General features: G+C 38.1%; 1 protein-coding gene across 3 annotated transcripts in view; it reads right to left on the reverse strand.

Annotated features, from left to right (window-relative positions):
- cacna1bb (calcium channel, voltage-dependent, N type, alpha 1B subunit, b) overlaps window positions 1-23,419 on the reverse strand; it is a 402,467-nt gene that overhangs the window by 116,129 nt on the left and 262,919 nt on the right. For all 3 annotated transcript variants that reach the window (XM_062031560.1, XM_062031561.1, XM_062031559.1), the window contains exons 21-25: window positions 21,329-21,534; window positions 16,281-16,410; window positions 14,081-14,210; window positions 7,825-7,884; window positions 5,785-5,891 (exon numbers count right to left, since the gene is read on the reverse strand). In XM_062031560.1, the coding sequence (XP_061887544.1) occupies window positions 5,785-5,891; window positions 7,825-7,884; window positions 14,081-14,210; window positions 16,281-16,410; window positions 21,329-21,534 (633 nt within the window). The remainder of the gene's footprint in view (window positions 1-5,784; window positions 5,892-7,824; window positions 7,885-14,080; window positions 14,211-16,280; window positions 16,411-21,328; window positions 21,535-23,419) is intronic.

Consider the following 23,419-nt stretch of genomic DNA (forward strand, 5'->3'; position numbering starts at 1 on the left):
AGGAGAAATTGAGAATACCTGGAAATGTGGGCATTTTTGGATTAGAGTCGTAACCCCGGATTTCCACTGAATGCGAAAAGGCAGCAAAACGGCGGCAGATTATTTTCAGTTTTTATTCAAGTCAATGTGTCCGTTTTCACCGCATTCTAGCACTAAATATATGCATAGCTTTTATACACTGTGTTCCAAATTATTATGCAAATTGGATTCAACAGTCAAAAACATTTGTTGTTGTTCCATTAAACTCATGGATGGTATTGTGTCTCAAGGCTCTGTAGATCATTGACGTCAACCTCCGACACCTGTGATAAATAGTCTCCCAGGTGAGCCCAATCAAAGGAAAACTGCTTAAAAGTGATGTTCTACATTATTAAGCAGACCACAGGTGAAAACGACCTCTGCAAAGTGTCTGGCCACTTTCTTCCATGGTACAAAAAGAAGTACCATACCTGACCTCAACCCTATTGAGAACCTCTGGAGCATCATCAAGCAAAAGATCTATGAGGGTGTTGAGACAGTTCATATCCAAGCAGCAGCTCTGGGACGCTATTCTGAAATTAAAGCTGAAACTGTCCAAGAACTCACAAGTTCAACGGATGCAATGCTTATGAAAGTGATATCAAGCAATGGGTCCTATATTAACATATAACTCAGCCTGTTTCACCAAAAGTTATTTCAATCAAAAATATTTTAATGTATACGGTCTTATAATGCTACAAATTCAACTTGTGACCATTTTGAGTTCTTTACAGCCTATAAAATGTCTTGAAACGCTGTTGTGCTTAATAATTTGGAACAGTGAACTTTGAGTTTTTTTATTGGATTTATTTATTGTAAAAATACTGTCAACATTTTGAGATTTGTTCAACGAAATTTGAATTAAACTCTAAAGGCTGATGACTTGAAAATTATACTGACTGACAATTGCATCATCTATTTATGACAATTTGAATAAAATGTTGTTTGCATAATAATTTGGAACACAGTGTATTTGCCGGACGCCGCCACAAATCCATTCAATTTGCTAAAATATGCTTGTGTTAGACAAATAAATTATCCGGTTTACTTTCAAAATAAAATATTCCTTGTTCAATGTGGATTGTATTTTACACTTTGAAACGTCCTAATGAGCGGGATTGGACACGAAGTCGACCTGTCAAACGTTTTCAGACATAATTTCACCTCGTTGACACAAATGTATGAGGACAGCCTGATTCAAAATTAAATACCAAATTTCAGCAGCCGTTCTGCATCAAGTGGAAACCTGCGGTTGGTGTTGCATAAACGCTTGTATGCATCCACACGACATATAATACATGTCACCGTTTAGCCTGTATGGGATTTGAACCTTTGTCCTTTGGCTCATAGAGCAGACATATTTTTACATTTACCATCCTCTCACAATGTACTTCCTCCATTATGAGCAGTTTTCTGCAAAACTGTACACTTTACATAGCTGGCTAAACTTTGTCAGTGCAAATAAAAACTTTTGACAAGTCGCTAGTTGAGGACTGCTGGACTACATCATCAAAACTGTAACTAAAAGTGAATAAAATCTGACTTTATTATAAGATGTCACTCTCTGCTTAGGCTGATTCAAAATTAAATACCAAATTTTAGCAGCCGTACTGCATCAAGTGGAAACCTGCGGTTGTTGTTGCATAAATGCTTGTATGCATCCACACTGATTAAAAATTGTGATGTATCATGTTGTATGCTTGCATGTTCGAAATAAACTCAAACTCAAACTCAAACTCAAAATTAAATAACACATTTCAGCAGCCTTTCTGCATCAAGTGGAAACCCGCGGTTGTTGTTGCATAAATGCTTGTATGCATCCACACGACATATAATACATGTTACCGTTTAGCCTGTATGGGATTTGAACCCTCGTCCTTTGGCTTATAGAGCAGACATATTTTTACATTTTCCATCCTCTCACAATGTACTTCCTCCATTATGAGCAGTTTTCTGCAAAACTGTACACTTTACATAGCTGGCTAAACTTTGTCAGTGCCAATGAAAACTTTTGACAGGTCGCTAGTTGAGGACTGCTGGACTACATCATCAAAACTGCAACTAAAAGTGAATACAATCTGACTTTATTATAAAGTCAGCATGCCTTTAGTTGGCTTCTGACACTAGTCTATAATTAAATTAGGGATTTGCAGATATGATACAAATGAAAAAGTTTTATCTTGACACCACTGCTGCTGATCCTTTTATGATATTAAAAATAAGCCTGGGCTTTTAAATTAGATTTTTCATTGCTTATTCAATGCATTATGAGCTATAAGTTATGATTAAATACATGGTCAATTACACTTATATGAGTCAAATTGTGATGATATTCACACAAAAGACACACAATTTCAGTATTTAAGCCCGCACCTATACGACAAGAACACAAATATATTCATCTTTAGGTCATAAATTGATCAAATCTGCAAACAATGAGCAGGAAAGACAAACTGAATGTCCAAACAGGACAGGCAGAACATAGAAGATAGAGTGACAGAAAGTGCAGGCATTATTACCCCATTAGGCTCCTGAAAGCAATCCGAGGCAGAAGAAGAAGACAGGAAGAAAGAAGGTCGGAGACAAACAGTCAGAAACACATAAAAGACAAAAAAAAAAAGCTGTTAAGGATAAAAAGAGAAGCAGAGCGACAGGAAGCAGAATCAAGAAGATCACACAAGTGAGAAACTGTGAGGAGTTGTGTAATTATAAAAACGTGAAATACAGTAGGACCTCATAATTCTATGACTCTAACGTCTCAGTTATCATACGGTCACCAATTTAGTCACCAATTATCCTTTCCATCCTTTGTAACTGAGCTACTGTGTGGAACAATTTCCCTTGTGGATCAACAGTTTGTCTAAGTCTAAGTCTAAGTCTAACAAAACTAATCGATTTGCGAATCATTCCGCAAAATCTATACCCTAGTCTCTTAAGGCCCAAGCTGTTTCTTTACATGTTTTGTTTGTTTTTTCTCTTTGCTATCTGGGCTTATTGGACCCTAATTAGAATAACAACTAAAAATCATATTTTGATATGATGTACTTAGTCCATAAGTACACAAACGTGTACTTCATGTGTAGTGACATGCTAATTCTTATTTTTACACTTTTTTTTTTCCAAATTCCATTGTATGTTATACTCTCCTGACACCACCAGATGGCAGTATAAGTGTACACATAAGCGGCCATAAGACCCCAATTCAGTAGTCTACACAATTTTGGATATAAGAGCTAAAAGGTGCTGTCCACGCATGTGGCCACTAAGGGCCTTTAGGGGCTAACAAAGAATCCTACAAGTTGGTGACTGAGTCTTGTGGAGTTTTTAAATGCTTTGTTTGTAACGTGTCTTTACTGCAAAACTGTTTTGGTCATCACTGAGAAACTCTGTAGTTATTTGCTAACGAACACACTTAGGACCCCAAGTCTTTGCACTTTTTTTTTATTAAGGTAGTACGACAGCAAAATAATTGTCAACGGCGCCATATAAAGTTGTGAGTGCCAGCACTTCGATACAAAAGGTGAGAAACATTATAGCAAAGTATTACAGTAAAAATTAAGTGAAATGTTTCATTCATACATTTCATTCATCATTTATATGTGTTTCACTTTGTTTGCTGCATGTAAAACGACCATTATTCTCTGTAAAATTAGTTTTGTGGTCATTGTGGAGGGGGGGCGTGGCCTGCGGGCCTGCAGCGAAGCGGGGTTTGCCAGGACCGGCCTCAAAGTCCGCGACAGGTGCGTAGATGTGATTATTATCTAATCACCTGTCGCTCTGTTTAAGCAGCAGCCGGGGAGAAGAGGTGGGGAGCTGGCGTGAGAGAAAGAGCGTGCCTGTCAAAGCCAAAAAAGACAATTGCTGGAAAGCAACCGACAGCCTTTTATTGAAAATAAACGGTATAGCACCATGAAACGGGCTCGCAGGGAAATGCTTGGTGGTCTGGAGGACCCACTGGAAGGCAACTTCCACCGTCATATTTTAAAATATATTCATTGGATTTATATGATTTATTTTAGGAAAAAACGCTCAAGTCTTTGTACTTCCTTGTGGTCTACATAACATGTAATGGTGGTTCTTTGGTCAAAATGTTGCATAGATTATGTTTTACAGATCATCTTCAAGGCGCTTTCTGACAGTCGCTTCCGGATGCGCCGTTTGGTGGGCGGTCTTATTTACGTGGCTCACGTCTTCTCCCCGCCATCTTTGTTGTAGCGGTGTAGCGTGCAAGGACGGGAGTGGAAGAAGTGTCAAAAGATGGAGCTAACTGTTTTAATGACACTCAGATTTTACTTCAATCAATAACGGAGCAGCGTCTCCTCATCCGGGAAACAACCACACCGGAAATGTGTCCCGTGAAAAAAAGTCTGACTAAAGTTACTTGGGTGAATAATGTATACTCACTACACCGGTATGTTTTAGCGCTTTCATGGCAGGTTTACTGACAGATATAAGTAAGAACTTTACACTACTTTATAATAGAATTGGCAACAGTGGAGGATGAATGTCCCATAAGAAGAAGATAGAGAAAAAGAAGAAGCTTATCGACTACGGTGTCGTCACGGACTACAAAGGCGGACTCCCGCAAATTTTCAGGACTTATGCAGATCCGAAATACACATCAACAACAAGAAAAGTTGCTTTTGCATAATATCGCGAAAAAAAACGTCTTACCTTATACACACACCATAATAATACTCGTATGTTTAATGCGCCGACAATCCTTCAAGCGGTGCGGATTTGGTAAACTATGAAAGCTTACCAAAGTCGTACTAAAACATTTTGATGGATTTTTGAGCGCCGTATGTAATGTTCTATATTTTCAATGGAACATATAAAATGTTGGTGTTGTTTACTTGAGACCCATCATAGTGCAGCCTACACTTATCTCTTATGTTTGACTGCCATCGACTGGTCACACTTATCATTACACCATCTACCAAATAAAATAGCTTCGAGTTGGTTAAACTCAACCAAACTTATTCCTTAGATTAGGCGCACCGGGTTATAAGGGGCACTGTCAAGTTTTGGGGGAAAAAATGATTTTAGGTGCGCCTTATAGTCCGGAGAATACGGTATATTTTGGCGCGCCTTTACTTCAGCAGGAAGCATCTCCGAAATGATAATTTAAGTATGATTTGCGTATTTAAATGGGGACGTGGACAGGGGCGCTCAATCCCACATTGATTGGTTGGGATGCACAAAATAAATGTGCTTGGATTAATGCGTGCACACGCTTTAGTACATCGGAATTTTTATGTGCGTACATTTTCTGAATTTGAGCGTACACCATTTTTTTTTTATCAAGAAATCCACGCGAGTCTAATTAGATGAGGCCCCAGGTCTTGATGAGTTGGTTAACAGACGTATTGTCGACATATGTGGGGTTGACATAAGCAAGTTCCACTACTGTATCAATATTTTACCACGGTGTTTGGTAATGTTTTGTTAAGTTCCAACATACCCAAATGGTAAATGGATTATACTTGTAAAGCGCTTTTCTATCTTCAAGGTACTCAAAGCGCTTTAACACTATTTCCACATTTACCCATTCACACACACATTCACACACTGATGGCGGGAGCTGCTAATCACGACCCATCAGGAGCAAGGGTGAAGCGTCTTGCCCAAGGACATGACTAGTATGGCAGAAGCTGGGATCGAACCTACACCCATCGAGTTGCTGGTGCGGCCGCTCTACCACCCGAGCCACGCCGCCAAAAGCCAAAGAAAACCAAACAAGAGCACTAAAAGAAGTGAACTTACGAGCAGGCGAAGGCCACAAGAGCTCCACTGACCACAATAAAGTCCAGAATGTTCCACAGGTCACGGAAATAGGCGCCCGGGTGGAGGAGAAGTCCTAAGTCAATCATCTTGGGAATAAACAGAATTATTGTAGAAATAAACACATATACAGTCAAACCACCTGTTTATGGCAGCCACAAAAAATGTCCCCTTCAGAGAAAAGTTGGGTTAATAAATGTTTCTAAATAAAACCACACAAACAAAAACAAGTAAATATTTTTTTTTAATATATATATATATATATATATATATATATATATATATATATATATATATATATATATATATATATATATATATATATATATATATATATATATATATATACACACATGGTAACACTTTAGTATTGGGAACATATTCACCATTAATTAGTTGCGTATTAACATAGGGTTAGGGTTAGTGTAAGGGTAAGGGCTAGGATTAAGGTTAGGGTTAGGGTTAGGGAAGACTCTTAGTTAATGGCTTACTGGTTGTATAATAAGGTCATGCAGAATAAGGCAATAATAAGTACTTAATAAGTACTTAATAATGACTAATTAACAGCCAATATGTTACTAATTTGCATGTTAATAAGCAACTAATTAATGGTTCATATGTTCTCCATAATAAAGTATATATATATATATATATATATATATATATATATATATATATATATATATATATATATATATATATATATATATATATATATATCTTATATATGGTAACACTTTAGTTTGGGTAACATATTCACCATTAATTAGTTGCGTATTAACATAGGGTTAGGGTAAGGGTAAGGGTTAGGATTAGGGTTGGGGTTGGGTTAGGGAAGACTCGTAGTTAATGGCTTACTGGTTGTATAATAAGGCCATGCAGAATAAGGCAATTATAAGTACTTAATAAGTACTTAATAATGACTAATTAACAGCCAATATGTTACTAATTTGCATGTTAATAAGCAACTAATTAATGGTTCATATGTTCTCCATACTAAAGTATAAAGTGTATATATATATATATATATATATATATATATATATATATATATATATATATATATATATATATATATATATATATATATATATATATGGTAACACTTTAGTATTGGTAACATATTCACCATTAATTAGTTGCGTATTAACATAGGGTTAGGGTAAGGTTAAGAGTTAGGATTAGGGTTAGGGAAGACTCTTAGTTAATGGCTTACTGGTTGTATAATAAGGCCATGCAGAATAAGGCATTAATAAGTACTTAATAATGACTAATTAACAGCCAATATGTTACTAATTTGCATGTTAATAAGCAACTAATTAATGGTTCATATGTTCCCCATACTAAAGTGTATATATATATATATATATATATATATATATATATATATATATATATATATATATATATATATATATATATATGTATATATATATATATATATATATATATATATATATATATGTATATATATATATATAAAAGTGACAAATCGTTTTATACTATATAATAACTCAAAATCTGTTGCAAATTGTATAACAATGTGTTTATATTCATAGTCACTGTTAAAAGTGGCACTCTGAGGGCAGCAATTATTGCTACAGTAGGTTGGCCCTCAATAAAAACGGGTTGACACTCCTGATCTACATTATTAATAACTTTTAAATATGAACAGTATGTGTCATAATCCCCAAGTCACAGTGAATGAAAGATCTTGTCAAATTTGCTGATATGCAGGGATCAATATGTTGCTGTATTCCCGCCAACATAACTTGAGCGATGTTACATTATGGCTCAGTGTATTTTGCGATTTATTGTGATAGTTGTCCTGCAACTAAGATAATATCTTCTTACAGCTTGGTACTGTATCAAAGAAAATGCCTCTCATCAATGCTCATCCTGGCAGAGATATGCCTTGTCTGTATACAATCTACTGTACCTGTGATAATAGTTAAATCATTTATGTTAACTATCCTTGGAGCTCTTCAAGCAAAAAAGGCAACATTTTGACAGAGGCCTCACCTTAATCACCATCTCAAAAGTGAACACACCAGTGAAGACATAATCCAAATACTTGAGGACCTGCAAAAAAAAAAAAAAGAGAGTTGCAAAAATATCCTGTAAAATGACAGTGTGACATGTTTTGCAACAATATGCTAAAGTGCTGTTTCTGCCCTGTCAGAGACCTCAAGACCTGTCAGTTTTGCACCGACACACACAAATCTGGCATAAAAAAAAAAGCATGCATGCGCCTCACTTCAAATTCATGTTGTACACCAATTTGCTGTCTATCAAAATGTAACATGCCAGGTCTTTATTTTTATTTTTCCTTCTAGTTGATTCTTGAGTGACAGCTTGTACTAGCAGCAATGGCACTATTTTCTGAACTGGCTATACTGAAAACTAGGGATGTCCGGTAATATCGGCCTGCCGATATTATCGGCCGATAAATGCTTTAAAATGTAATATCGGAAACTATCGGTATCGTTTTTTTTATTGTCGGCATCGTTTTTTTAATTTATTTTATTTTATTTTTTTATTAAATCAACATAAAAACACAAGATACACTTACATTTAGTGCACCAACCCAAAAAACCTCCCTCCCCCATTCACACTCATTCACACAAAAGGGTTGTTTCTTTCTGTTATTAATATTCTGGTTCCTACATTATATATCAATATATATCAATACAGTCTGCAAGGGATACAGTCCGTAAGCACACATGATTGTGCGTGCTGCTGGTCCACCAATAGTACTAACCTTTAACAGTTAATTTTACTCATTTTCATTAATTACTAGTTTCTATGTAACTGTTTTTATATTGTTTTACTTTCTTTTTTATTCAAGAAAATGTTTTTAATTTATTTATCTTATTTTATTTAATTAATTTTTTTAAAAAGGACCTTATCTTCACCATACCTGGTTGTCCAAATTAGGCATAATAATGTGTTAATTCCACGACTGTATATATCGGTATCGGTTGATATCGGTATCAGTAATTAAGAGTTGGACAATATCGGAATATCGGATATCGGCAAAAAAGCCATTATCGGACATCCCTACTGTAAACTAACTTTGGGGTTTGTCTTGTTGCCTGAACATTCTATCCATGTATTTACTGTCGATACTGCTTGTCTTCATTAGGGTCCCCTAGACCCTGGACTCGTCCCAATCAATCACAGAACACATACAGTCGTGGTCAAAAGTTAACATACACTTGTAAAGAACATAATGTCATGGCTGTCTTGAGTTTCCAATAATTTCTACAACTCTTATTTTTTTGTGATAGAGTGATTGGAGCACATACTTGTTGGTCACAAAAAACATTCATGAAGTTTGGTTCTTATATGAATTTATTATGGGTCTACTGAAAATGGGACCAAATCTGCTTGGTCAAAAGTATACATACAGCAATGTTAATATTTGGTTACATGTCCCTTGGCAAGTTTCACTGCAATAAGGCGCTTTTGGTAGCCATCCACAAGCTTCTGGTTGAATTTTTGACCACTCCTCTTGACAAAACTGGTGCAGTTCGGCTAACTGTGTTGGTTTTCTGACATGGACTTGTTTCTTCAGCATTGTCCACACGTTTAAGTCAGGACTTTGGGAAGGCCATTCTAAAACCTTAATTCTAGCCTGATTTAGCCATTCCTTTACCAATTTTGACGTGTGTTTGGGGTCATTGTCCTGTTAAAACACCCAACTGCGCCCAAGACCCAACCTCCAAGCTGATGATTTAATTTGGAGGTAATCCTCCTTTTTCATTGTCCCATTTACTCTCTTTAAAGTACCAGCAAAACAGGCCCAGAGCATAATACAACCACCACCATGCTTGATGGTAGGTGTGGTGTTCCTGTGAGGAGTGGTCAAAAATTGAACCAGAAGCTTGCCAGAAGCTTGTGGATGGCTACCAAACGTGCCTTATTGCAGTGAAACTTGCCAAGGGACATGTAACCAAATATTAACATTGCTGTATGTATACTTTTGACCCAGCAGATTTGGTCACATTTTCAGCAGACCCATAATAAATTCATAAAAGAACCAAACTTCATGAATGTTTTTTGTGACCAACAAGTATGTTCTCCAATCACTCTATCACAAAAAAATAAGAGTTGTAGAAATTATTGGAAACTCAAGACAGCCATGACATTATGTCCTTTACAAGTGTATGTAAACTTTTGACCACGACTGTATATAGAGTCATTGTATTATTTGTATTATATATGTATATACATTGTGTTAAAAATCGAACATATGGCATTTTATCAAAGCGAGCTTCATCAGTTCATGCTCACAGACTTAGATATGGCATCTCTAGTCTGAGAGGATGGTGCATGATCCAAAGTGAGATCTAAAAGTGGGGACGTGCCCAGACAAGGATGGTTTGGTTCTTTTGTGGTGCAAAACATCAGTTGTTAAGATTCAGGAAGTACACTGCAAAAACTGAAATCTAAGTAAGATTAAATATCTCAAATAAGGGTGATATTTGCGTATTTTCTGTCTGATAAGATAATTCTTCTCACTAAGCAGATTTTATGTTAGAGTGTTTTACTTGTTTTAAGGGTTTTGGTCCTAAATGATCTCAGTAAGATATTACAGCTTGTTGCTGAGATGTTATGACCTATATTGAGTAAAACATGCTTGAAACTAGAATATCAACTGTTGCAAAGCTGTGTCATCAACACTCACAAGTATAAAACTACTTTTTTAAAGTAATAATTTCTTACTTCAAGCATGAAAAAAAAATCATGATGCCGAGCGCATATCATTATGTCAAGCACGAGCATTTACTTAATTTAAGAATATTTTTCAACATATTGAGCAAAAACGTCTATTTTTTTTTCTACCAAGAAAAGTGCACTTGTTATTAGTGAGAATGTACTTATTTTAAGGTATTTTTGGGTTCATTGAGGTTAGCTAATTTGACTTGTTTTGGAAAGTCTTGACAAGCCGAATTTTCTTGTTCTATTGGCAGATAATTTTGCTTAGTTCTAATAAAATACCCCTAACTTTGTATTTTTTTTTCTTGTTTTTGAACACTGACCTTTTGCAGTGTAAGGATGGAGACACCCGCATTCCTGTCAATTCCTTGCACAGGACAATCCGCCCTTATGGACCGTGGTTTTCCGGTTTTGTAATTAATTTTGCAGTGTCTGTCTGTGGGTGTGTGTGTGTGTGTGTGTGTCTGAGGGCGTGTGCGCGCAGCAAAAAGCCCTCCCCGCGGTGTAATGTTCAAGCCCTGTTGTGCCTCTAACATTACGACTCTGTGACAGTTCTTCTGTTATTCCACAAATCCAACCACTGCCATCTGCAGAAGTTCTTGTGTGTGTCTAAGGCCCTGTCTATATTAAGCCGGATAATTCCTTAAACAAATAATTATTCAGCCACACTAACCCATCGTTTAAGGTTCCCCCCCTTGGATATATTTTTACACGGGTAAGTGCACCATCTATATTTCTTGAATCTCCGGCTCTTAGCTCTGTATGGACTCATTGATCGTTTATAAACGGAGTTCGGAAAGGAAGTGACGTCAGAAAGAACACGCCACAGCCAGCTTCATAACATCCGGTTTCCATTCTGAGGTAACCTGTCACAGCGCGGACTCGAACCCGCTTTCCTCCTGCAACTGAGTGTCACAGTTCCTCTGGCTGCTCGCCCGGACACGCCCCCGCTCACGCTGAACGCTGCACGCCCACGCAGCGACGAGCCTGCAGACAATCGGCAATCGGCACACATTGGACTGATGAGGGCGAGCTGGATAAAGGACCAGTGGACCCAAGGATCCATGCAGAAACTTAGCTACCTCTTTGTGTACCGTAAGCCTTATGCTCTCCCTCTGCGTTTTTCCCTTCGTGTTTTCTGACGTCCGTGTTGCTCTCCCGCAGTGCCTTCCCGAGTCTTCCTCTTCGAGATCTCCCGTTCTTTCCCCGGTGTTTTAGACTGCCTTCCTCGATCGCCGACCCTCGCCTGAACACGGACCTAGTCTCTTCTCTCCTGCCCTGGATCATCTGCCTGCCCCTCGGACTGCCTTGTTCCTTCGCTCTCGACAACACTTGGTAACACACACTTCAGTTAACCTTACACATAGCCTCACACATACACACTCCTGGGTTTTGTCACACACTCCATTTCCTTAGTTTAGTTTATTAGTTAGTATTGTAAATTATTGAACATTACTGCTCCCTGGTGTCTTTGCCGTCATCTCCCCTCTGTGTAACCATAACATAACCACTAGAAAGATGGAAGCGAATCATCCAGACATGCCCGTGTTTCTCCACATCCGTGGTCCCCTCCAAGGTTTCTCATTGTATCCCATTGGGTTGAGGTGTTTCTTGCCCTGATGTGGGATCTGAGCCGAGGATGTCGTTGTAGCTTGTGCAGCCCTTTAAGACACTTGTGATTAAGGGCTATATAAATAAACTTTTGATTGATTTTTTTTTTTTGATGGATTGATTGGATCCTGCACTATGCGCTCACACTAAAGCTTTCGTATCGAAGTCTGAAAGCATTATTCGATGCTCAGACGAGTGGCAAAACGTCTTCTAGGACAAATTTAACAGTTCAGTTGTAATCGACTCAATGCCCTGAGCACACATATAGACAGAAAGTATTTATTCTCAATTACATCCATGGGCAATATCGAGTCTGCCGTAGTATCGGAGAAAACCCACAGCAGCACAGTGAGAACAAGCAAACTCCACACAGGGATGTTCCAACGGAAAACCTATGTCTCCTAACTGTGAGACATACACTATATTGCCAAAAGTATTTGGCCACCCTTCCAAATGATGAGAATCAGGTGTCTTAATCACTTGTCCCGGCCACAGGTGTATAAAATCAAGCACTTAGGCATGGAGACTGTTTCTATAAACATTTGTGAAAGAATGGGCCGCTCTAATGAGATCAGTGATTTCCAGCGTGGAACTGTCATAGGATGCCACCTGTGCAACAAATCCAGCTCCAAACTTCAACTTCTCAGTGGCCTAGTGGTTAGAGTGTCCGCCCTGAGATCGGTAGGTTGTGAGTTCAAACCCTGGCCGAGTCATACCAAAGACTATAAAAATGGGACCCATTCCCTCCCTGCTTGGCACTCAGCATCAAGGGTTGGAATTGGGGGTTAAACCACCAAAAATGATTCCCAGGCGCGGCACCGCTGCTGCTCACTGCTCCCTTCACCTCCCAGGGGGTGAACAAGGGGACAAATTTCGTCACACCTAGTGTGTGTGTGACAATCATTGGTACTTTAACTTTAACTTTATGTGACCTTCCAATTAGCCCACGTACGGTACGCAGAGCGCTTCATGGAATGAGTTTCCATGGCCGCGCAGCTGCATCTAAGCCATACATCACCAAGTCCAATGCAAAGCGTGGGATGCAGTGGTGTAAAGCACGTCGCCACTGGACTCTAGAGCTGTGGAGACGCGTTCTCTGGTGTGATGAATCACGCTTTTCCATCTGGCAATCTGATGGACGAGTCTGGGTTTGGAGGTTGCCAGGAGAACGATACATTTCGGACTGCATTGTGAAAAGTGTGAAATTTGGTGGAGGAGGAATTATGGTTTGGGATTGTTTTTCAGGAGTGGCCCCTTAGTTCTAGTGAAAGGAACTTTGAATGCTCCAGGACACCAAAACATTTTGGTCAATTTCATGCTCCCAACCTTGTGGGAACAGTTTGGAGCGGGCCCCTTCCTCTTCCAACATGACTGTGCACCAGTGCACAAAGCAAGGTCCATAAAGACATGGATGACAGAGTCTGGTGTGGATGAACTTGACTGGCCTGCACAGAGTCCTGACCTGAACAACATTGGGATGAATTAGAACGGGGACTGAGAGCCGGGCCTTCTCGACCAACACCAGTGTGTGACCTCACTAATTCGCTTTTGGAAGAATGGTCGAAAATTCCTATAAACACACTCCGCAACCTTGTGGACAGCCTTCCCAGAAGAGTTGAAGCTGTAATAGCTGTAAAAGGTGGACCCACATCATATTGAACCTTATGGGTTAGGAATGGGATGGCACTTCAAGTTCAAATGTGAGTCAAAGCAGGTGGCCAAATACTTTTGGCAATATAGTGCATGTTAACGACTAATAAGCCACCCAAGCTTTCCAACCTTGTTAGAAAGACGTTTAAATGTATTAGTCTGTCCATAAAATATGCATTTCTATGTATTTTTTCTCACATGCTCTTAAGTTATTCTGTCTTGGGATCTGACAACTTGTGTATTTCTTTTGTACTTTTGGGTGTTTGTGTTTGCTGGTCGCATTAGCCTGACTCACGTTGTTACGCGGTGCATTGGCGTGCACGGGGTCCTCGGCTGCCAGAGCGATGCTGCTCATGGTGATGACCATCAGGATGCACATTTCAAAGTAGCGTAGGTTGACTATGTAGTGACACAGCCGCCGCACCCTGCACCACACAAACACAATTGAAGTGAAAGCACAGACGCAACCGACATGTAGCCAAACTATAAGCATGTCCATCCCAATCACAATCATTGTGGTTGATTTTTTGGAGATATCTGGATCAATATGAAGTAATTTTGAATATTTCACTCTAATTGTCTCTGCGGGGACACTCGCAAGTGTTGGTAAGTAAAAAAGTACAATTATTTGGTTACTGTATTTAATCATTATAATAGCATGCCCAAGGTGATAACCAACACTCCAAAAATACAACGATTTCTTACAAGTGTTGTCCCGATACCAATTTTTCGATACTTTTCTATATAAAGGGGACCACAAAAAATGCATTATTGGCTTTATTTTAACAAAAATAATTAGGGTACATTAAACATATTGTCACAACGTGGTTTTCGCTTACTGCGGGGTCGTTCTCCCAGGAAGGCAAACGGACGACTCCGGACAGGACTTGCAGGTAGGAACATGATTTAATTTGAAGAAACAATCAACAAGGTACAAAACAGAAAACAACCCGAAGAAAAGCGTGCCTATCGCACGCGGAAGCTAAGGCAAAAACTTAGGACAAGAAACTATAGACATGAACCTTACGAAACTGTGGCATGAAACAAACACGAAACTGTGGCATGAAACAACTAGCATTAACTATGGCTTAGAGCAAACACGAAACTGTGGCATGAAACCAATAATGACGCACAGACGACTGACTGGCAAAGGCAGGCTTGAATAGTCCTCTGATTAGAAGCAGGTGCGCGTCCCGAACACCAGAGGCAGGTGAAAATCATAAGTAGCTATGGTAACTAAAACAAACTCAGGTGTCAAACAGGAACTAAAAAGAGTCCAAAACTAACAGAACAGAATAAAAACATGATCCGGACCGCGGATCATGACACATATGTTTCTTATTGCAAGTTCGACCTTAAATAAAATAGTGAACATACAAGACAACTTGTCTTTTATTAGTAAGTAAACAAACAAAGGCTCCTAATTTAGCTGCTGACTTATGCAGAAACATATTGTGTCATTTTCCATTCCATTATTTTGTCAAAATTATTAAGGACAAGTGGTAGAAAATGAATTATTAATCAACTTGTTCATTTATTGTTAATATGTGCTTATTTTCTCTTTAACACATTCTATCTACACTTCGGTTAAAATGTAATTGTGGAAGTCGCTTCCTAGCGGTCCCACTGTCAGACACGGCACCGGAGCCAAGCGTGCAGGTTCAACAAGGTTTTAATGGTAATGTTTTTCAACAAAAGTTTTCTCTCCTATTAGAACTTGACTTTTCAGCCACGTCCGTATTCTCTCTCCCCTCATGCTCCTGGCCGCTTACTGTTAAAGACAACGGATGATTAGATTAACACGTACCACCTGTGAAATCTAATCACCTGCCAGCTGTGTCTCGCCGTCAGCACTGACACACCCCTGTCTGATGGTGCTCTGTCCTCAGCACCATGGACAGAGGCGGTGACTTTTTCTCCTGCAGGCAGCGCTGACTACACCTCCCTCCACAGTAATAATCACTTATTCTTCTGTTGTTTGATACTTTATATTACTTTTGGATGATACCACAAATTTAGGTATCAATCCAATACCAAGCAGTAACAGGATCATACAGTGGTCATATTCAAAGTCCTCATGTGTCCAGGGACATATTTAAGTCCTCATGTGTCCAGGGACATATTTACTGAGTTTATAAACATAATATAAAAAAATAAAAAAACGAAAATAGAATTTGTTACTCTAAAAAATATCGATGTAATCATAGTAGTATCGACTAGATATGCTCCTGTACCTGGTATCATTACAGTGGATGTCAGGTGTAGATCCACCCATGGCATTTGTTTACATTCAGGAACTTTTTAGAGGCGGTATAGTACCGAATATGATTCATTAGTATCGGTATTATACCAATACCGGTATACCGTACAACCTTAGTGTATACCCATTATTTCGTCAATAAATTAGTATACTTTAAAACGGAACCACCACAAAAGTAGATGAAGGATGGACTGCCTAATGGTTTAATGGCAGTTATTACTCATTTGTGACTTACGGGTTTGTTTGCCCAAAGATGAACATGGAGCTATAGGGGAGGATCTGCCGAGGTCTATCAGCGCCATCGTCCTCTTCCAGAGCCTTCTTCTCCTCGTTCACTTTGAAGTTGTCGCAGTCAATGTTGTTCACTATTGTGGACAAACATGTATTTTTTATCATTCAAAGGACACAACATCTGAAAAACGGACATCAGAATTACTTACAAAAAAGTCAAAAGCAAGCAAAATGTTGGAAGATTACAACATTTATCAAGAATACACCACACCAAGGCTCACTTACCAGTCTCAGTGCATTGCAGATTTCATCAATAGGTATTTTTTTAAAGACATATTTTTGATAATACTCAGTAGTTAAGATGCTTTTTAAACATCTTGCAGATGCACTAAATTTTAAGTTGACGCTTTGTGCAGAATTGGCTATTTTTGGAATTCCCCCAAACTATCAAAAAATCAAGCCTACTTTTAGGGATAGTATTGCCTTTGCATCCTTACTAGCTCGTAGAAGGATTTTATTGGAGCGGAAATCACAGTTTGCCCCCAAGGCCTCCCTATGGCTTAAGGACCTCATGTTTTTCTTAGATTTATAATAATAATAATAATGGATTGGATTTTATATTGCACTTTTCTGTTATTAGATACTCAAATCGCTCACAGAGAAGTGGGAACCCATCATTCATTCACACCTGGTGGTGGTAAGCTACATTTGTAGCCACAGCTGCCCTGGGGTAGACTGACGGAAGCGAGGCTGCCAGTTTGCGCCTACGGCCCCTTCGACCACCACCTATCACTCATTCATCATTCATTCACCAGTGTGAGCGGCACCGGGGGCAAGGGTGAAGTGTCCTGCCCAAGGACACAACGGAAGCGATTTGGATGTCAAGAGGCGGGGAGTGAATCTGCAACCCTCAGATTTCTGGCACGGCCGCTCTACCCACTACGTCATAGTATATTATTGTTTAATTATTATATATATATATATATATATATATATATATATATATATATATATATATATATATATATATATATATATATATATATATATATATATATATATATATATATATATATCTTACACTATATAATAAATACATAGAGCTTTAATTCCCCCTTGTGGTCTGTGCCGTCAACTCCCTCCATAAAATGTAATATAATCTGAGGGGTACACCAAAACAATTTGACTTGACCTGGGGCTGTGTGATTAGTTACATAGCTAAATTAAATACACTATAGCAGGGGTCCCCAAACTTTTTGACCCTGGGGCCGCATCGGGGTAAAACAATTTGGCTGGGGGTATATATATATACACTACTGTTCAAAAGTTTGGGGTCACATTGAAATGTCCTTATTTTTGAAGGAAAAGCACTGTACTTTTCAATGAAGATAACTTTAAACTAGTCTTAACTTTAAAGAAATACACTCTATACATTGCTAATGTGGTAAATGACTATTCTAGCTGCAAATGTCTGGTTTTTGGTGCAATATCTACATAGGTGTATAGAGGCCCATTTCCAGCAACTATCACTCCAGTGTTCTAATGGTACAATGTGTTTGCTCATTGGCTCAGAAGGCTAATTGATGATTAGAAAACCCTTGTGCAATCATGTTCACACATCTGAAAACAGTTTAGCTCGTTACAGAAGCTACAAAACTGACCTTCCTTTGAGCAGATTGACTTTCTGGAGCATTACATTTGTGGGGTCAATTAAACGCTCAAAATGGCCAGAAAAAGAGAACTTTCATCTGAAACTCGACAGTCTATTCTTGTTCTTAAAAATGAAGGCTATTCCACAAAATTGTTTGGGTAACCCCAAACTTTTGAACGGTAGTATATATATATATATATATATATATATATATATATATATATATATATATATATATATATTATATATATATTATATATATATATATATATAGCTCATTGGCTCAGAAGGCTAATTGATGATTAGAAAACCCTTGTGCAATCATGTTCACACATCTGAAAACAGTTTAGCTCGTTACAGAAGCTACAAAACTGACCTTCCTTTGAGCAGATTGACTTTCTGGAGCATTACATTTGTGGGGTCAATTAAACGCTCAAAATGGCCAGAAAAAGAGAACTTTCATCTGAAACTCGACAGTCTATTCTTGTTCTTAAAAATGAAGGCTATTCCACAAAATTGTTTGGGTAACCCCAAACTTTTGAACGGTAGTATATATATATATATATATATATATATATATATATATATATATATATATATATATATATTATATGTAAATGTGTATATATGTGTGTGTATATATGTATATGTCTATGTATATGTTCATATATATATATATATGTATATGTATACATATGTATATATATATATATGTATATGTGTATATATATATATATATATATATATATATATATATATATATATATATATATATATATATATATATATATATATATATATATATATATATATATATATATATATGTATTCATACATATATATTCCTCGCGCACTAATTGACTTAAAGAGCGCACTTGCTGCATATCACGTTAATCGATGGTAAAATGCATTTTTAGACAATATGAATTGCCTTAGTGGCTAGGAGACGGTAGAAAATGGACTAGTAAGGACAAATTAAAAAATATACAATAATACAAAATATATATACATATATATATATATATATATATATATATATATATATATATATATATATATATATATATATATATATTTATTTATATATATATGTATATATATATATATATATATATTTTTTTTTTAACTTGGGACTTCCCGCGGGCCGGATTTTGGACGCTGGGGGGCCGTAGTTTGGGGACCCCTGCACTATAGGATGAATGTGACACTTACTGTTGACAATTAACCTTTCCACTTACCTCAACTCTTTTTTTGTTTTTGTTGTTGTTTTTATTTTCATTTTTATTATTTGTTGTTACTTTTTTTTTCCTTTTAGTCAGTTCGTGTGATTCTCTATCTGCTTGTGGTGAAGAGGAAGGCAGTACCTTGCTACCCACTGTGACTAAAATGTAGGACGGGGGGTGGGAGGGGGTGTTATCATTTTACTTGTATTATTTTTTGAAATTGATTTTTCTTGTTTTTTTTGGGGGGGGGGGGGGGGGGGGACAAAAAAGTGTCTGTTTTCTCAGTACCTGTATTATAAATTCCCTATCAAATTAATAAATAAATATTATTTAAAAAACATATGCTTTTCCAGCATAACATTGTACACTGCACACTTTTTTGGGTCCATGGCGGACCAATCACAGAGCACTGTGTTCTCCGTCCTGGCACTGTGTGTTTTTTCTGGTAACATTTAAAATGCATTAAAGCCCTACGATGTCAACCAAACGTTCTGCAACTTTTGGCACAGAACATAAGCCCTAGAGGAAGCTGCTTTAGAGTTGACCAACCTCTCGGCTTATTGCCACAACCTTCCACTATAAACGTGCACTGTATTATTTATAACCGAGCATTAACTTTACAAGCTTAAAGGCGATACAAGTCATACCAAATGGGACCCATTACCTCCCTGCTTGGCACTCAGCATCAAGGGTTGGAATTGGGGGTCAAATCACCAAAATGATTCCCGAGCGCGGCCACCGCTGCTGCTCACTGCTCCCCTCACCTCCCAGGGGGAGGAACAAGGGGATGGGGTCAAATGCAGAGGGTAATTTCACCACACCTAGTGTGTGTGTGACTATTAGTGGTACTTTAACTCTAACTTTAACCTTCTACTATAAATGTGCCGTATATTATTTATAACCAAGCATTAACTTCACAAGCTTAAAGGCGATAAAAAAAGGGAGCAGCAGCTCCAGTTGCAAGCATTACCTCTCGCTCGGGGCCTGAGGCGTCGTGTCACTACACCGGAAAAGTAGTTCCTTTGTGTTAGGTCTTACAATAATAATGGTGTTGAGCTTGGTTAATATGCGGGATAAATGGAGCCTTTTTGGATGTTTTTTTCAAAGGCTTTACATGCAGAATATGCAAACCCCCATTACCTGCACTGTTAAGTTAAAGTTAAAGTACCACTGATAGTCACACACACACTAGGTGTGGTGAAATTACCCTCTGCATTTGACCCATCCCACTGTTCCACCCCCTGGGAGGTGAGGGGACCAGTGAGCAGCAGCGGTGGCCGCGCTCGGGAATCATTTCGGTGATTTAAACCTCAACTCCAACCCTTGATGCTGATGGGTCACGGTCCGGCACTCAACGCACCTGGCGCTAATGAAAGGTCCTGCCTTCAAAAGCCTGCTCAACCTGCTATCCGGCGCCAGAACGTAATTCATCTGTTGGAGTACCGTAAGCGATATCCTAGCTCTATGCAACCTTGCTCTCTCTCTGTGTTTTCTCTCCCGTCGTGTTTGATTGGTCCCGTGTCTTCCTTTGTCATCCTAGTAGTCTGCCTTCGTTCCACATGACGAGCTGTGCGTCTGTGATTTCCTGTTGTTCACTTCTGGTTCTCTGGCTGCCCCTTTTGGATTCTCGACCTCCCGCTTGGACACGGACCTTCTTCTGCTTAGCCCCTTTTGGACTTGTCTTCTTCCTCACTCAACATTCCCGGTAACACACTCATTAATTCCTACACAAAGTCTCACACCATACACCCTCTTGGATTGTGGTAACACTCCATTCTCTAGTTGATTTAGTATATTATTGTTTGATTATTATATACATATATATATATCTTACACTATGTAATAAATACATAGAGCTTTACTGTCCCCTTGTGGTCTGTGCCGTCAACTCCCTCCAGCAAACATAACAGGTACGACTTGGCCGAGGTTTGAACTCACAACCTACCGATCCCAGGGCGGACACTCTATAAGCCACTTATGCCAATAGTTTTTTTTTTACTATTTAAAACGCGCAGAAAATGTGAAGTTTTTGTCTCACATAGAGAGTGCAAATGATGGGCAAAATAAAATTTGAAAAAGTGCAGTCCCCATAAAATACAAATATAATTTCATGATCAATAACTTATACTTCAAGAGCAAGATGTGAATGATGTGATGTGATTGGTCAGCTGTGCTCACTGGGAATAATGGTGGTCTCTCCAGGTGGGGCAGTAATGGTGACAGGGATGTGAATAGTGTTGCTGTTCAGGCCGGCCTGGCTTGCTCTCGTGGAGTTTTTCTGGTTGTCTGCGTCCTCCTGCTTTTCTCCAAGACTCAGCCGGCTCTGCATTGGCTGCAGAGGACTCATGGCAAGACCCTCCTCCTCACCGTCGGACCGCACCGCCCTGTGGAGAGAGGGTGATTAGACACTACTGAGGAGACCAATTTTTGAAGCTTTTCAGGTGGAATTATTTCCCATTCTTGCTTGATGTACAGCTTAAGTTGTTCAACAGTCCGGGGTCTCTGTTGCGGTATTCTGGGCTTCATATTGCGCCACACATTTTCAATGGGAGACAGGTCTGGACTACAGGCAGGCCAGTCTAGTACCCGCACTCTTTTACTACGAAGCCACGCTGTTGTAACACGTGGCTTGGCATTGTCTTGCTGAAATAAGCAGGGGCGTCCATGAAAAAGACGTTGCTTGGATGGCAACATATGTTGCTCCAAAACCTGTATGTACCTTTCAGCATTAATGGTGCCTTCACAGATGTGTAAGTTACCCATGCCTTGGGCACTAATACACCCACATACCATCACAGATGCTGGCTTTTGAACTTTGCACCTAGAACAGTCCTCAACTTCCAAATGAAGTAATATTTGCAAAAAATAACAAAGTTTACCAGTTCGAACGTTAAGTATCTTGTCTTTGCAGTCCATTCAATTGAATATAGGTTTAAAAAAAAGATTTGCAAATCATTGTATTCTGTTTTTATTTACCATTTACACAACATGCCAACTTCACTGGTTTTGTGTTTTGTACATTTCATCATAAAACTACTCTAGTTGTTTATGCCACATTCTATTGTATTGTTTTTTCATACAATATTTCTTAGTTGTTGCTGTTGTTGTTGTTGTTTTAAAGCAGGGGTCCCCAAACTTTTTGACTCCGGGGTCGCATTGGGGTAAAACAATTTGGCTGGGGGCCGCGGTATCTATATATATATATATATATATATATTATATGTAAATGTGTGTGTGTGTGTGTGTATATATGTATATGTATATGTAAATGTGTATATATGTGTGTGTATATATGTATATGTCTATGTATATGTATATGTCCATGTATGTATATATGTATATGTGTATATATGTACGGTATATATATATACTTATATGTGTATATATGTATATAAACACTACCGTTCAAAAGTTTGGGGTCACATTGAAATGTCCTTATTTTTAAGGAAAAGCACTGTACTTTTCAATGAAGATAACTTTAAACTAGTCTTAACTTTAAAGAAATACACTCTATACATTGCTAATGTGGTAAATGACTATTCTAGCTGCAAATGTCTGGTTTTTGGTGCAATATCTACATAGGTGTATAGAGGCCCATTTCCAGCAACTATCACTCCAGTGTTCTAATGGTACAATGTGTTTGCTCATTGGCTCAGAAGGCTAATTGATGATTAGAAAACCCTTGTGCAATCATGTTCACACATCTGAAAACAGTTTAGCTCGTTACAGAAGCTACAAAACTGACCTTCCTTTGAGCAGATTGAGTTTCTGGATCATCACATTTGTGGGGTCAATTAAACGCTCAAAATGGCCAGAAAAAGAGAACTTTCATCTGAAACTCGACAGTCTATTCTTGTTCTTAGAAATGAAGGCTATTCCACAAAATTGTTTGAGTGACCCCAAACTTTTGAACGGTAGTGTACATATATATGTATATGTGTATATATGTATGTGTGTCTATATGTGTGTGTATATATGTATGTGTGTCTATATGTGTGTGTATATATATATATATATATATATATATATATATATATATATATATATATATATATATATATATATATATATATATATATATATATATATATATATATGTATTCATACATATATATTCCTCGCGCACTAATTGACTTAAAGAGCGCACTTGCTGCATGTCACGTTATCCATGGTAAAATGCATTTTTAGACAATATGATTTGCCTGAGTGGCTAGGAGACGGTAGAAAATGGACTAGTAAGGACAAATTTAAAAAATAAAAATAATAAAA

This window comes from Entelurus aequoreus, linkage group LG21, assembly GCF_033978785.1.
Source record: "Entelurus aequoreus isolate RoL-2023_Sb linkage group LG21, RoL_Eaeq_v1.1, whole genome shotgun sequence".
Classification (NCBI taxonomy): domain Eukaryota; kingdom Metazoa; phylum Chordata; class Actinopteri; order Syngnathiformes; family Syngnathidae; genus Entelurus; species Entelurus aequoreus.